This window comes from Heptranchias perlo, chromosome 2 (genome assembly GCF_035084215.1).
Source record: "Heptranchias perlo isolate sHepPer1 chromosome 2, sHepPer1.hap1, whole genome shotgun sequence".
Taxonomy (NCBI): Eukaryota; Metazoa; Chordata; class Chondrichthyes; order Hexanchiformes; family Hexanchidae; genus Heptranchias; species Heptranchias perlo.
The window spans coordinates 20,209,479-20,225,529 of record NC_090326.1 but is presented as its reverse complement, the minus strand read 5'-3'; the positions used below and the strand labels follow the sequence as shown (position 1 = coordinate 20,225,529).

Genomic DNA, 16,051 nt, shown 5'->3' with positions numbered 1-16,051 from the left:
TAATTTCTAGGGTAGAAAAGGCCAAAAAGGAATTCCAGGTGATCGTGGAGAGACCAGTTCACGTGGAGACCCTGTAAGTAATCTTCAGAAAAGAGGTAATATAAACATGGATGATCAGTGACTGTATGGAGCACTGTTCCTCCAGTCCTGCTTAGACCTGCTTGAGAATGTTGTCTGTGGAATGCAACAGGTTAGGACTGAATAATGTAGGATGTAATATTAGACTGATGTTCTAGAGTTTTTGATTGGTTGGAATTTTATATCTATGGTTATTCGGTGAATTTAAATAAATTTGGAAGTGTGTAAATTACACAGGATCCATTGATGGCTGAGTTGTCTTTCTCAACAACAACAATAACTTGCATTTATTTAGCGCTTTTAATGTAGTAAAACATCCCAAAGCGCTTCACAGGAGCGTTATCAAACAAAATTTGAGACCGAGCCACATAAGGAGTTATTAGGACAGGCTTGGTTAAAGAGGTAGGTTTTAATGAGCATCTTAAAGGAGGAGAGAGAGGTAGAGAGGCGGAGAGGTTTAGGGAGAGAATTCCAGAGCTTAGGGCCCAGGCAGCTGAAGGCACGGCCGCCAATGGTGGAGTGATTAAAATCGGGGATGCGCAAGAGGCCAGAATTGGAGGAGTGGAGGGTTGTAGGGCTGGAGGAGGTTACAGAGATAGGGAGGGGCGAGGCCATGGAGGGATTTGAAAACAAGGATGAGAATTTTAAAATTGAGGCATTGCCGGACCGGGAGCCAATATAGGTCAGCGAGGACAGGGGTGGTGGGTGAACGGGACCTGGTGCGAGTTAGGATAGGGGCAGCAGAGTTTTGGAAAAGCTCAAGTTTATGCTCATTCCATAATTTTAAGTGGTGCTGCACTAAACAACTGAGGAGGTCCCTGGATTAGAGTTTCACAAATGGCACAATTACACAGTTACATCAAATCTGAGTGCAAATGCTTTTGCTTTCCCTCTCCTCCCATTGTCCAGACTAGTAAGAATGTTAGGACAGTAGCACTGTGGTAATGTAGAAAGCAGCATATTACTAAACAACACGTTTAATTATCACGTAAGGTTATAATCAAAAACACATTTACCACAATTTAATATCTAGAAAAAGCCAACAAAAAATTGGAGTCTGTCCATGGAAGGAAATTAAGAAAATAAACTAAGCCTCACTAACTTTTTTAGCAATCAGTTCTTTTACTTATTTTCAGGGCTTTTTTGTTTAGAAATTCTCCACAAATGGGAGTGTTGGTTACTAGGCTGCACTCATGAAAATATAATCATGTTTCTAGCCATACGGGGGTAGTAAAATATAATTAGTTGCAAGTCTTGCATGTGCAACTTCATGCATAAAAATGTGGAGATACTGGACAGGTGCTTTTGTTGTCTTTTTTGGACCTGTGAAAATTGGTAAATTTTAAATGCGATCCCATGATCCAGAGCTTTCAGTGGCGAGCAGTACTCGTAGGAAGCAGATTTTAGATTCCATTGATGGAAGGAGAATCACAGGCTGCATTTCTGTCATTTCCTGTGAGTCCCCTCCATGCTGGGAGCGCTGGATCATTCCCTTTTGCCTTTTTGGAAAGCCTCTTTGTTTTAATGTGATGTTGTTAATGCTGTTCGTGCTTATGTAAGTGATGGGTGCAAGTAATGAGTGGTACTGCTATATAACACAATGTTTTTTGGTCAGCCACATGCCTGAAATGCATGGAAACCCATCATTATATTTAGGAGTCCTCAAACCTGGTTACTGAGAAATCTGCACAGGTTTTTTTTGCCAAAAATAGAAATTGTAAGGACAATTCTCTAACCTAAATTCAGAGAGCTTAGGCACAAGTTGGCAAAAGCCAAGATTTAGAGACCTCCAGTTGTATGCGGGGATGCTGCTGGAGTTTGGGGGGGGGGGGGAACAATTGGATAGGGCCTATTATTGGGTGGGGGTAGCGTGAACCGCTATTACCCCACGCCCAATGGCCCCTGTGCAGGCAGGACAAGGCTTCCGTGAGGACTAAGGACTTACCTTCAAGCAGCGTTCCAAATCAGCATTGAACGAGGAATCAATGCAAAATTTGCACTTTTCACCGGCTGGGTGAGCCCCAATCTCTTAAAGGCTGGCTGTCTCCTAAAAATCTCTTAAAGGTAGCTGATACCTGTTATTTGCTGAAAATAACAATCTGCAGTCTACATGGAGTCTGAACTGAGACAGACATCGCACATGCAAAACACAGATGCAGCTCCCCTCCCTATGTTTACACATTGATGAGTTATGTTAAAACATTGAATAAAGGTTGCGCACTACTAAATCCCACATCCTCCAATCTGCATGCCAGATCTCACCAATCTGCTGATCTGAGTTGGTACCAGGCCTGCGAGAGTGGGTGCACCAAGGTTCTCTGCTGATGCACTAGAGACCTTGGCGCAAGAGGTGGACAGAAGGAGGGGCATCCTGTATCCGCAGTGGGGGGGGGGAGGGGGGCAAGAGGCCCTCCAGACATATATCCAAAAGGCAGTGGGAGGCAGCGGGGAAGGAAGTCAATGCCAGGCGCACAGCATCATGAACATGGATACAGTGCAGGAAGAAGTTCAGTACTTTGACATGAGTGGTCAAGGTGAGTGAGGTCAACTGTCAAGTGGCGTCTCCTACAACTGCACCACGCACTACACCCCCATCACCCACATACCAACAAACTCTTTCCATCAATACTCAACTCTTCCAATCAGATGCTTCCTCTCACCCTGACACATTACCACTGCACCAAGCCACCCACCCACAACTCACAGGCCACACACACTGGCAGCTATTCAACCATGACAGGCACATCATCCAGACACACGTCCCGCTTTCTTGCAGGAGAAGGTGGCGCATATCAGGAGGCAGCAAGTGGCAGTAGCATTTAGCCCCTCGAGCCTGTTCCACCATTCAATAAGATCATGGTGGACCTGTGACCTAACTCTATATACCTGCCTTAGCCCTATATCCCTTGATACCCTTGGTTTACAGAAATCTATCAATCTCAGATTTAGAATTCACAATTGAGCTAGCATCAACTGCTGTTTGCAGAAGAGCATTCCAAACTTCTCCCACCCTTTTCTAACTTCACATCTGCAAGTCCTGGCTCTAAATGTTAGCCTATGTCCCCGTGCCCTAGTATTCAAGTATAGAACACCTCCAAGAACAGTTACAAATGTCTCGGCAGCCAGAAGCAATAATCCAGCCACTAAGCTGTAAATCCTGCATGGTCCCTTTAAATAGCGCTGGTGGGGGTCCTCCAGACACTCTAAGACACGTTCAGATGTTTGGGATTAAGACTGTGTATTGAGTTGAGCGTCAAGTCCCAAAATGGTGTCTATCATTTTAAATCAGCGTTGCTCACTGTATCCATTTTCTCCTTACTTTACATGCAGTCACCGTTCGGTATTTGCGCATGTTCTAACTCCTATATCAAGATGGCTTCCGGCGCATGTCACGCTGGAAACGTGCATGCGCAGCCAAGACGCCATCTTGGATGTTGGAGAGGCCGTGTAGCGCCGAAATAGCAGGCGCTACACGGCCCAATTTAGCGCCCAAACTACCTAAAACCACACAGCTTATCAGCATAGAGCAATAGTTCCCCATTTTTTGTCCAGCCAGGACCACAGTACCAGTTAGGGCATTGGCTTGCAGGATCATCTAGAGCTACATGAGAACCCAGGCCCCTAGCAACAGGTCTATCCCTATGGGTTCCATCAATGAACTATGCTAGCTGGTCAATATCTCCAGTGCTCTAGTGTACAATGGACCTACCTGGTTCAGGTATCAGACTGTTGTCACTGGCACGTATGATTTGACTCCATTCCAAACTTCTATCACTGGTCTCATCATGGAGCTAACTTGACCTCGAACAAATTCTGCTTTCCTTCCTGGCCCCCGAAGATAGTCACTAATGTAATTGATTTAAGATAAAGGCATTTCAGATTAAAATAGTTGAAAACACCCTGAAAAATAAATACAGTACATTTGAGGGATTATTAATGTGAAGTTTATTCAGAATACTTAGCTTGGTGATGGCACTTTTTATAGTAAATGTTGGATCTTCATTAATGATGTGACACTTGTGCAGAGAACATAATTGCTGTTAAATTGTAATGCACTTTGGGGCAATATAATGGGCCGGACCTTTCTGAAGTGGGGCATCCTGCGGCGTATGCTGTTAGTTGGATTTTTTCCTGCACCCTTCAGCTCAAAATGTTTTTGCGCTGTAACTTGCTGGAAGTGCGAGGGCAACGGGACATCTGGGACCTTAGTTAATGGAGGGACCAATGGTGTATCTCCTTAACCAATGAGATTTAAGGATTGAAAAAGAAACAGAGGAATGATGGGGAAGGAGGGTCAATTAGATTCAAATCAGGTACAGAAAGAGAAAAAGAGGGAAAGAAAGATTGGATTAAGAGAGAGAGTAAAAAGAGACAGAAAGGAAAAGTAAGAAAAAAATGTAAACATTTAAAATTTGACATTTTTAAAATCTCTAAGAACAATTGACTACATGCAGGAATGAGATTGAACATTTCAAATTGTTCCCATCCTGGGCAAGAGAGGTTGATTGATTTGTATTAAAAATTATCACGTTGTTAAAAAGGAATTTACGCTCTTAATTACCAGCCCTAACTTTCTGCGGCGAGTTTAATGGGCAATTAATGTGCGAATCCGGCAAGTTCTTAAAAATAACGGGGAGGCTAAGGGCGAGATACTGTTTGTGCGAAGCAAACGGTGGAGCGACGTAAATCGACTAACAAGTTCTGGAGATTCCCACCTCACGAAGTATCTCACAATCCCCTGAACTTGCTGGCCGAGTGCACATTAATAACGGAGTGCGTCGTTAACACGCTGTTATTTTTCCAACAAGATGCAGCCCAATAAATAATTGAATGTCTGCAGGTATTATGTAAGCAAAGTTCTATCAAATACTATAACCACTATCTTTGGAAGCAGCAATTAAATTTAATATGATTAAACAGAAAACATTCTGGAAGGAATTATAAATCTCTTCAATTCTGTCGATGGTACTAGGTTTAAAAAAAATACTTATTTCCTCTCCTGAAGATATTGACTCCTTGCTGGAGTATGGTTTAATGGGCACTATTCAAATGGCCTCAATTAACCAGTGTTGATGGGCTGTTTGACCACGGCTAGAGGGATGCTCACAGCTAAGCCAGATCCTGTCCTTGACCAATGACCACACGTGCATTCCCAGCAGGGTTCACTGTGTCTGATAAGGAGGGGGAACCATGAATGATACAAAGATGGGAGGGAAAGTAGAGAGTGAGGAGGACATAAAAAACCTACAAGGGGATATAGACAGGCTGGGTGAGTGGGCGGAGATTTGGCAGATGCAATACAATATTGGAAAATGTGAGGTTATGCATTTTGGCAGAAAAAATCAGAGAGCAAGTTATTATCTTGATGGCAAGAGACTGGAAAGTACTGCAGTACAAAGGGATCTGGGGGTCCTAGTGCAATAAAATCAAAAAGTTAGTATGCAGGTGCAGCAGGTGATCAAGAACGCCAACGGAATGTTGGCTTTTATTGCTGGGGGGTAGAATATAAAAACAGGGAAGTATTGCTGCAGTTATATAAGGTATTGGTGAGACCGCACCTGGAATACTGCATACAGTTTTGGTCTCCATACTTAAGAAAAGACATACTTGCTCTCGAGGCAGTACAAAGAAGGTTCACTCAGTTAATCCCGGGGATGAGGGGGCGGACATATGAGGAGAGGTTGAGTAGATTGGGACTCTACTCATTGGAGTTCAGAAAAATGGGAGGCGATCTTATTGAAACATATAAGATTGTGAAGGGGCTTGATCGGGTGGATGCGGTAAGGATGTTCCCAAGGATGGGTGAAACTAGAACTAGGGGGCATAATCTTAGAATAAGGGGCTGCTCTTTCAAAACTGAGATGAGGGGAAACTTCTTCACTCAGAGGGTAGTAGGCCTGTGGAATTTGCTGCCCCAGGAAGCTGTGGAAGCTACATCATTAGATAAATTTAAAACAGAAATAGACAGTTTTCTAGAAGTAAACGGAATTAGGGGTTACGGGGAGCGGGCAGGAAATTGGACATGAATTTAGATTTGAGGTTAGGATCAGATCAGCCATGATCTTATTAAATGGCGGAGCAGGCTCGAAGGGCCGATTGGCCTATTCCTGCTCCTATTTCTTATGTTCTTATGTATGATTTTGCCTTTCGTAGCCTAAGGCTCTAAGGCCAATTGTAGTGCACCTACCGGCTGAAATTAGGCAACCCAGCACAGACCAGGGATCACACATGGGACTTTCCGGTTCCACTCTTCTCAGTTAATCGTTACTTAAACTCTTTGAGCTGGTGGCTGTGGAAAGCCCTATGGCATAGTATATCTGGAGTTCCAAAATGCATTTGACGAAGCTACACGCAAAAGGCTATGAGTTAAGTTCAAAACTGTGGGGCTTCAGGGTCAATATTAAGTATAGATGAGAAATTGGCCGAAGGGTAGAAAACAAAAGGTACTTTTATGTGTAATGTTGGGGTAGGGGTAGGTACAGTGTGGGGTCGCCCAGGGATCAATATTGGAACCATGACTGTTTCTAAATTGCATCAATGACTTGGATTCAGAAAGTAAATTCAAGTTGGCCCACAGGGGCAGTGCATTCAGAGCAAGCAGCTCAAAAATGACACAGTGAGTTGGACAAAGTACGTAAGTGGGCAGAACAATGAAATTTAATGTGGACAACTATAAAGTACTACACATAGGAAGGACAAATGGGCAGAATGTAAAGAAAGAAAGGGCTTGCATTTATATTCCGCATTTTACAACCTCAGGATGTCCCAAAGCGCTTTATAGTCAATTAAATACTTTTGAAATGTAGTCACTGTTGTCGCTGAAATAGTTAAGGATGAAGTTGAAAGAGATCTAGGAGTCTTAGTAGACTTGACCCGTCATGGATGCAGTGACTGCTGAGCAGCAAACAACAAAGCCAATAGAATGTTAACTACAGTCAGTAGAGGGCAAATCAGTCATGCTTAAAGAATGTGGTGCTGGGTCAGGCCAAACCTTATGTACTGTAACCAGTTCTGATCACTGAAACACAGGGAAGACATTCAGGTGCGGGGGTGGGGGGGGTGGGCAGTGCAGAGAAGGCCCACAATTTAGTATAAGTTTTGAGAAAGGACTGCAGGAACCTGGGTTTTTTAGTCTTGAAAGTTCGAGAGGTGACCTTATAGACGTTTATAAAATAGTAAATGATGTGAAACGGCTAAATCTGGAAAATTACTTCAGGTTAAATTGTGGGAAGTAGGACAAGGAACACATGTTCAAACTAATAAAAGGAAAATTCAGGACTGACCTCAGGAAGTTCTTCATAACAAGACGATAACTTGCATTTATATAGCGCTTTTACTGTAGTAAAACGTCCTAAGGCGCTTCACAGGAGTGTTATTAAACAAAATTTGACACCAAACCATGTAAGGAGATATTAGGACAGGTGACCAAAAGCTTGGTCAAAGAGGTAGGTTTTTAAGGAACGTCCTAAAGGAGGAGAGAGAGGCGGAGAGATTTAGGGAGGGAATTCCAGAGCTTAGGGCCTAGGCAGTTAAAAACAATGGTGAAGCGATTAAAATCGGGAATGCGCAAGAGGCAAGAATTGGAGGAGTGCAGAGATCGCGGAGGGTTGTAGAACTGGAGGAGGTTACAGAGATAGGGAGGGGCGAGGCCATGGAGGGATTTGAAAACAAGGATGAGAATTTTAAAATCGGGGCTGGACCAGGTGCCAATGTAGGTCAGCGAGCACAGGGTTGATGGGGGAATGGGACTTGTTGCGAGTTAGAACACGGGCAGCAGAGTTTTGGATGAGCTCAAGTTTGCGGAGGATGCAAGATGGGAGGCCGGCCAGGAGAGCATTGGAATAGTCGAGTCTAGAACTAACAAGGGCATAGATGAGGGTTTCAGCAGCGGATGAGCTGATGCGGTGGCGGAGATGGGCAATGTTATGGGGGTGGAAGTAGGCGGCCATGGTGATGGAGGGAATATGGGGTCAGAAATTTATCTCAGGGTCAAATAGGACGCCAAGGCTGTGAATGGTCTGGTTCAGCCTCAGACAGTGGCCAGGAAGAGGGATGGATGTGGTGGCTAGGGAACGGAATTTGTGGCAAAGGCAATGGCTTCAGTCTTCCAAACATTTAGTTGGAGGAAATCTCTGCTCATCCAGAACTGAACGTCGGACAAGTAGAGTGACAAATGAGAGGCAATGGAGGGATCAAGGGAGGTGGTGGTGAGGTAGAGCTGGGTGTTGTCAGCGTACATGTGGAACCTGACGTTGTGTTTTCAGATGATGTCGCTGAGGGGCAGTATGTAGATGAGAAAGGGCCAAGGATAGATCCTTGGGGGACTCCAGAGGTGACAGTGCAGGAGCGGAAAGAGAAACCATTGCAGGCGATCCTCTGGCTATGACTGGATAGATAGGAATGGAACCAGATGGATGACAGAGGAGAGGCGTTGGAGGATGGTGTGGTCAACTGTGTCAAAGATTGCAGACAGGTCGAGAAGGATGATTGTGATAGTTTACCACGGTCACAGTCACATAAAATGTCATTTGTGACTTTGATAAGGGCAGTTTCAGTACTGTGGCAGGGCCAGAAACCTGATTGGAGGGATTCAAATATGAAGTTGTGGGAAAGATGGGCACGGATTTGGGAGGCGACAACATGTTCAAGGATTTGGAGAGGAAAGGGAGGTTAGAGATGGGGCGGTAGTTTGCAAGGACAGAGGGGTCAAGGATGGGTTTTTTAAGGAGGGGTGTGATCACGGCAGATTTGAAAGGAAAGGGGACAGGACCTGAGGAGAGAGAACCGGTAACAATATCAGCTAACATGGGGGCCAGGAAGGGAAGCTGGGTGGTCAGCAGTTTACTGGGAATAGGGTCGAGGGAGCAGAAGGTGGGTCTCAGGGTCGAGGGAGCAGGAGGTGGGTCTCATGGTCAAGATGAGCTCAGAGAGGGCATGAGTGGAGATAGGACAGAAACTAGAGAAAGATGCGAGTTCAGGGCTAGGGCAGGGGGGGATCCGTAGGGGAAGTTTGGCTTGGTGGGCTAGGGGAAGGAAGGGAAGCGGCAGAGGCAGCTGGATAGATGGTCTCAATCTTAGTGACAAAGGATCCATGAGCTCCTCGCACTTGTTGTTGGAGGATGATCCTGGAATAATGAGAAGTTTTGGCAGACGTGAGGAGGACCCAATAATGCTTTATGTGGTCCAGCCAAGTCTGGCGATGAATGGCTAAACTAATTGTCCACCATAAACGTTCAAATCTGCGTCCCTTGGACTTAAGGGAGCGGAGATGAGGGCTGTACTAGGGGGAACGATCGGGGGAGAGAGAGTGGGGAGAAGGGCATCAAAGGTGGAGGTGAGGGTGTGATTAAGCATTTCGGCAACTGCAAAAATGTCGTGGTGAACGGAGGGCCAAAGGCTAGACAGTTGGGAATTTGAAAGTAAATGACTTGGGGGAGAGATTTTTCCAGGGGTGGACACAGAAGGAAGTGGGGTTGGGAGATGGAAGGGGACGTGGGTGGAGAGGGATACAAGGAAGTGATTACAGATGGTCTTACCCGTGATTGACACAATGGGAGTAGAGAGGCCACATGAGATGGCAAGGTCGAGGGGTGGCCGTGAATATGGGTAGGGGAGTTTATATGGAGGGAGAGATTAAGGGAGGATAGGAGGGCAGTGAACTCAGAGGCGAGAGATGGAAGTTGAAGTCAACAAAGATGAGAAATCGCTCGGTGCAGAGGATGAGGGAGGAAAGCAGTGAAGATATCCCAGTGAGAAACTGGGCGTGGTACTTGGGTGGGTGGTAGAGAACAAAGATTTTAAAGGAGAGGCGAGAGGGATGGATCAAGGTGAGATGCGCAAAGGAGGAGACAGTGCCAGGGGAGTAGGGCGACAGACCCAGGTGTGATTTGGTGATAAGGGCCACACCATCACCGCAGCGGTCTGGATGGGGCAAGTGGTGGAAGGTATAGCCAGGCGGGGAGGCTTCATTCAGGGGGAAGGTGTCATCACCCATCAGCTAGGTTTCTGTCAAGGCCGTGGTGTCGATGCAATCATCCACAATAAACTCACGTATGACAACGGCCTTGTTCACAAGTGAACGGACATTCTGGAGGGAGATGCAGAGAGGCGGTGATGGCTAATCCGTTGGCAAAGTTCACAGGGTCAGCGCTGGGAGGGGTGAATGGGACGGGAAGGAGATTGACAAAATTGGCCCCCAGTGGGCACTCTGGGTGGGATGGTTGGTGAGAGAGTAGGATGGGGCAGTTGGGGTTGCTGCTCCTAAGGAAGCAGCGACAGGTGTCTCGATGGGCCCTTCGGAGGATGCCATGAGAGGCGCAGAGGGAAGCTGTAGGCTTATCTAAGAGGTAGTCAAGTCTGGGATGGCGGCAGGAGAATAGTAAGGTTAAGGAGTGGTGAAGGGTTGGGGTAGGGATTTGGGGGAGCAGAGTACCTGAGAGGGGAGAAATGAAAGGAGGCATGGTGACAGGAGAGAGGGGCCTAGGAGGGGTAAAGAGCAAAGAAAAAAAATGGGAGGAAAAACAGAAATAGAAGTGATGGGCTTGGGTCCAGAATGATCACAAGGAATGATCAATGTATGGAATGGACTTCTGGATAGAGTAGTGGAGGCGAAAAAACTGGAATTATTTACGAAACAATTATACGCTGCAAAAACTGTAGGGTCTTTCTGAATGGATGAACTAAGATGGACTTCCTCATCTGTGGTTATCTTGTGATCTTTTGGGAAGGATATTGTCCTGAATTTTGCCCTTGTAACCCTGCCTTCTTGTTTCTCAGGATTATGTAGTAGTGTCTGATTCCATTCCGAAGCACTTTGTCATCTTAGATTTAGTAATCTGTTTCCTACAGAGTGATAAATTGAGGCTTTCTCTTCTATTGGTTTGGGAATACGAACGATGATGTCTGTTTCTTATAGAACCATTTGTTGTTCGTATAGCATAACATTAAGGAGTTGAGGCTCCTTGTTGGAGGCTCCTGGGGCAGGATTTTAACTGCCGAGTCTGGGTGGGTTCAGGACGGGGGTGGGGGGCAAACAAAATCTAATTTTTACGGAGCGGTAGGGAATCCCGGCTCCAACCTGTCGAGGAACGCCTATGACCCAGATGCATCTGGGGGCCCGCACGGGTCAGGAAGCCAGAAGTCCCGCCGGCAATTAAATCCGGTGGGACGATATTTAAAGGGGCAAATGTACCTCACTGAGGCATTTAAGGTAGTTTATTTTTGCATTTTGGACACTTAAAAAGATTTTAATGTTACCTGGGCGACTTTCCCACTGCTTCCGATTCACGCTTGGTGAAACCAGGCAGGAAGGGCCGTATCAGTGAAAAATAAACTAAATACATTTTTAAAAATTACATTTCCCATTGTAAGAAATAAATAAACATACCTTACAAACGATGTCACCTGCATCCCCCTCCTCCGAAGTCCATTGTCTCCCCCCCGGAAGTCCGATGTCTCCCCACCCTCCGATGTCTGATGTCTCCCCACCCTCCGATGTCAGATGTGTCCCCCCATCCGATGCCGGATGTTTCCTCTCCCCCTCCAATCTTTGTCCCACCCGCCATCTATCTCTCAACAGTCGATGGGGTCTCTCTCTTTCTCTTTCTCCCCCCTCCACCTCGGATGTGTAGCTTCTCTCTGCCGACAGGCAGCCAGCCTGTCAATCAGGCTGACTGCCAGGTGCGAAACCCGGAGGAGGCATTGATTGGCCTCATTAAGGTCGCGATCGCAGATCATGACCAGCCTACTTCCTTTCCTGGTTTCGGACCCGCAAATCCTCCCCCCACCCCGGCTCTCCTCCCGACAGTATGATAAAATCCTGGCCCTGGACTCTGAATCTTTCAGCAGGTTTGCCTTACCTACAGTCAGATTTGGTAGCACTCTGTCTGACATTTTAGTTTTCAATCTGATGTAACTTATGCTCCTGTATTTTCCCTCTATTTAAGTACATTTTCCTTCCATGTTGCTTATTGATTGTGAGATAATGAAAGCCATTGTCCTTGCTGCGATTTCTGTAATAGAACAACCCCTAGCCCACATGAAGACACATCTGCAGACACATAGGTTTCTCCACCAGGGTCACATAATCTGTGGGTTAGTGATATACCTAACCCTTTCTTTATATCTTAGGAGTGCTCTCTGTTGGTTAGTTCTCCATATCTAGGATTTGTTTTTCCTCAGGAGATAACATCAGTGGATGTTGTCTACATGGATTTTAGTAAGGCATTTGACAAGGTCCCACATGGCAGACTGGTCAGAAAGGTAAAAGCCCATGGGATACAGGGAAATGTGCCAAATTGGATCCAAAATTGGCTCAGTAACAGGAAACAAAGGGTAAAAGTCAATGGATGTCTTTGTGAATGGAAATCTGTTTCCAGTGGTGTGCCACAGGGCTCAGTGTTGGGTCCCTTGCTGTTTGTGGTATATATTAATGATTTGGACTTGAATGAAGGGGGCATGATTAGCAAATTTGCAGACGACACAAAAATTGGCCGTGTAGTTGATGGTGAAGAGGATAGCTGTAGACTCCAAGAAGATATCAATGGGTCGGTGGAGTGGGCGGAAAAGTGGCAAATGGAGTTCAACCCGGAGAAGCGTGAGGTAATGCACTTAGGGAGGGCAAACAGTAAAAGGGAATATGCAGTAAACAGGAATATATTGAGGGGGTAGAGGAAGTGAGAGACCTTGGAGTGCATGTGCACATGTCCCTGAAGGTGGCAGTAAGGTAGATAAGGTTGTGAAGAAGGCATATGGAATGCTGTCCGTTATTAGCCAAGGTATAGAATACAAAAGCAGGGATGTAATGATGGGACTGTACAAAACGCTGGTAAGGCCACAACTGGAGTATTGTGTGCAGTTCTGGTCACCACATTACAGGAAGGACGTAATTGCTCTGGAGAGAGTGCAGAGAAGATTTACAAGAATGTTGCCAGGGCTTGAAAATTGCAGCTACGAGGAGAGATTGGATAGGCTGGGGTTGTTTTCCTTGGAGCAGAGGAGGCTGAGGCGAGACTTGATTGAGGTGTACAAAATTATGAGGGGCCCAGATAGAATAGACAGGGAGTACCTGTTCCCCTGGCAGAGTGTTCAAGAACTAGAGGACATAGATTTAAGCTGATTGGTGGAAGGATTAGGGGGGACATGAGGAAAAACTTTTTTACCCAGAGGGTGGTGAGCGTATGGAATTCACTGCCCGAATTGGTGGTAGAGGCAGGGTACCTGGACCTGCACCTAAAGTGCTGTAAGCTGCAGGGCTATGGACCGGGTGCTGGAAGGTGGGATTAGAATGGGCACCTGGTTGTTCTTTGAGCTGGCGCGGACACGATGGGCTGAATGGCCCCCTTCTGTGCTGTATCTTTTCTATGGTTCGAACTCAAAGATTTAGTTTTCTCGACCAAATGTGCAGGAAGCCTGCCTAACTGATTTGCTATTCTCAGGAAGCGACAAACTTCGTCCATGTTCATGGATGGAGGAATATTTCCTGTAGCTTGGACCCTGTCAGGATCCACTTTAAGTCCTGTAGGGCACATTATGTGTCCTAGAAATTTGATTCGAGACAGCTCTGAGATGTCAATCATGTTCTAACTGAGTCTCCCTACAAACCACTGGAAGATTTACCAAATAGTGGTCTTGTTAAATAAAAATACACCAAGGGTATGAGGAAGGTTACAAGCACCGCAGATTTTCTTTTTGACAGAGGAATCAATCAGAATTCAGAACTGACATCTAATTTTGAAAAGATTATTTCCATTCAAAGCTGAGCTCAGGTCTAATCCATTGACAGCATCATGTGCTTCACCTTGGACACCGCCTCATTTTAAAGCTTACCTAGATATTCCAATGCTTAGGAAACTCTGCCTTTAAGTCTGTATATTTTTTTATTTTATCTACCATTGATATCAATCCAAGGGTTTGTATAGCAGGATGTCTTAATGATGAACTAGGGAGAGTTTATTAGTTATGTGAATGTGGTTTGAGCAATGAATAACACTAATTTAAAAATATGATTCAAGAAATGATCATTCATGTTCTTTTGTTTATTGCTTCCTCAATATACAAAGATTTATCAAAGTTCCAAGCTGGAAGATCTTTACTTCAAAACCCTTTTGATTTTAAGCTTTGGCGTGTGCAGTTGACAAAGAACTGGCTGTTCCCAGCTGGTAAAGTTATGAGTGTAGCTATGAAAATCTAGCAAACGTCATATCCCACATTGATGAGAACAGGCTGATACTACCCAAGTCCTCTGTGTTCAGCATTCTTCAGTTCTGAAAGGATTGAGTTAAGACCTTTTATGACTAGTCTACTCCTGATATTCAAAGTCATCTTTATCCGAAAAGATTAGAATTATCCAATAATTTTAATTAAGCAATGTGACTAACACTGAAAAGTAGGCATTTAGTGTTAAAATGTTGAATCATCAGATAATTTGAATTAAGTAATTTTATATTAAGACTAGACTGTACAGAATGTGAATGCATTGACATGTGGGGATAGCAGATGGGGAACTGGCAATTAATGCAGTGACAAGTTTGCGGATTCTATCTCAGCACATATCTTGTTCATAAAACAAAGCCATGAGTAGATAGTTGGGTTACAATACACACAATGTTGGTTTGAATATTTTTGTAATCCACCAGTTTCTACCAAAATTCGTTCTTAAAACATTCCAAAGAATTATTTTGCTATCAAGAAGTAGTGTAATTTGATGAATCGTTTGGATCACTCTATTTTACTGAACTATCTACTAATTTGTTCTTGGCAAAAGTATTATGATTTTTTTCCTGTGTTTCTATCTTAAGGGTGAACCTGGCACCAACAGCAATCCTCAAGGTCCAAAGGGTGAAAGAGGAAACTCAGGCCAAGTGGCACAATATCTTCACTTCTCTTTAAAGTGCAATGTATTTTATAGTGAGCTGTCATTTTTCTTTATGGACGAGAAAATCGTGAATGGGATAACAGTGAAACATTCTTTTACAGGGTAATTCAGGGAATGGTGGTAATCCAGGAAAACGTGGTGGTGCAGGAAACCTTGTAAGAAAGTCTCCGTTACCTTCATCAGATACACTGCAATTCCACAATACTTTTTTGTGCTGGATGTAAAATATAATTTGTAATATGTTCGTCTAATTTATTACCTTCCAAATAAAATGCATTGTTTCACATTTGTCAGCTCCGAATGTAAACAGAAGAAGTAGTTTGACTTAATGAAGGCGAATTATCAGTGGAGTCCAATCAAGAGAAAAATTCAAAGTAATTAATTGGGTACAATTGCTCAGTCCAAGCATTAGGGATGTATTTTCCTGTTTGCTAATTTTACTGGAAAAAGATCTGACCATAAAGCAGTGTTTTGCTGTTCTGCTAAAATTAGCAAACATTCACAATCTAGGGAGTTCAGTACAGTAAACACAAGTCTAATATGAAAAGATTAAATAGAGTTATTATTAGAATAACTAACAAAAAGGAACATCATATTTTCCACTTTGTTTAAGGTCCAGAAGATGAGAGAGGACAACTCGGAGCTCAGGTGCGCTTTCTGTTCCATTTTTATGTCTGTATCATATTGGTTTGGTAGCTTTCACACAACATCTAATGGCAGGAAAAAGCTTGTGAGCTGGATAGGAAGATGAAAGATGTGGTATTAGTCTAGGAATTAAGAATTAACAAAGCTCCCTTGTTTGGAGAGTTCTGACATTATTATATTAGAAGTTTATAACTGTCATATAAATGCAAACATTGTATTTGCAGCCAAGAGTTCTGAATCGTATATTGCCTCCCAGGTGCTGAGTGTATTATCACTGCATCAAACACATCCTTTACAAACAGTTTCTTTCATGCCTTTTCTTGTTACAGGGGGTACCTGGTCCCTCTGGACTTCAGGGCCTGAAAGGAGAAGTAGGATCTCGAGGCCTGAAGGTTTAATCTTGGTATGTCTGCGAAGAAGAGGCCATGTGCAGTTTTAGGTCAGCTTTGTCCG

The 16,051-nt window shown here is 44.4% G+C and overlaps 1 protein-coding gene across 1 annotated transcript in view; it reads left to right on the top strand.

Annotated features, from left to right (window-relative positions):
- The window catches only part of LOC137331896 (collagen alpha-6(VI) chain-like), a 114,887-nt gene that overhangs the window by 50,140 nt on the left and 48,696 nt on the right, over positions 1-16,051 (top strand). Inside the window, exon 10 of the mRNA XM_067995750.1 lies at positions 11-73. Coding sequence (XP_067851851.1) covers positions 11-73 — 63 coding nt within the window. The remainder of the gene's footprint in view (positions 1-10; positions 74-16,051) is intronic.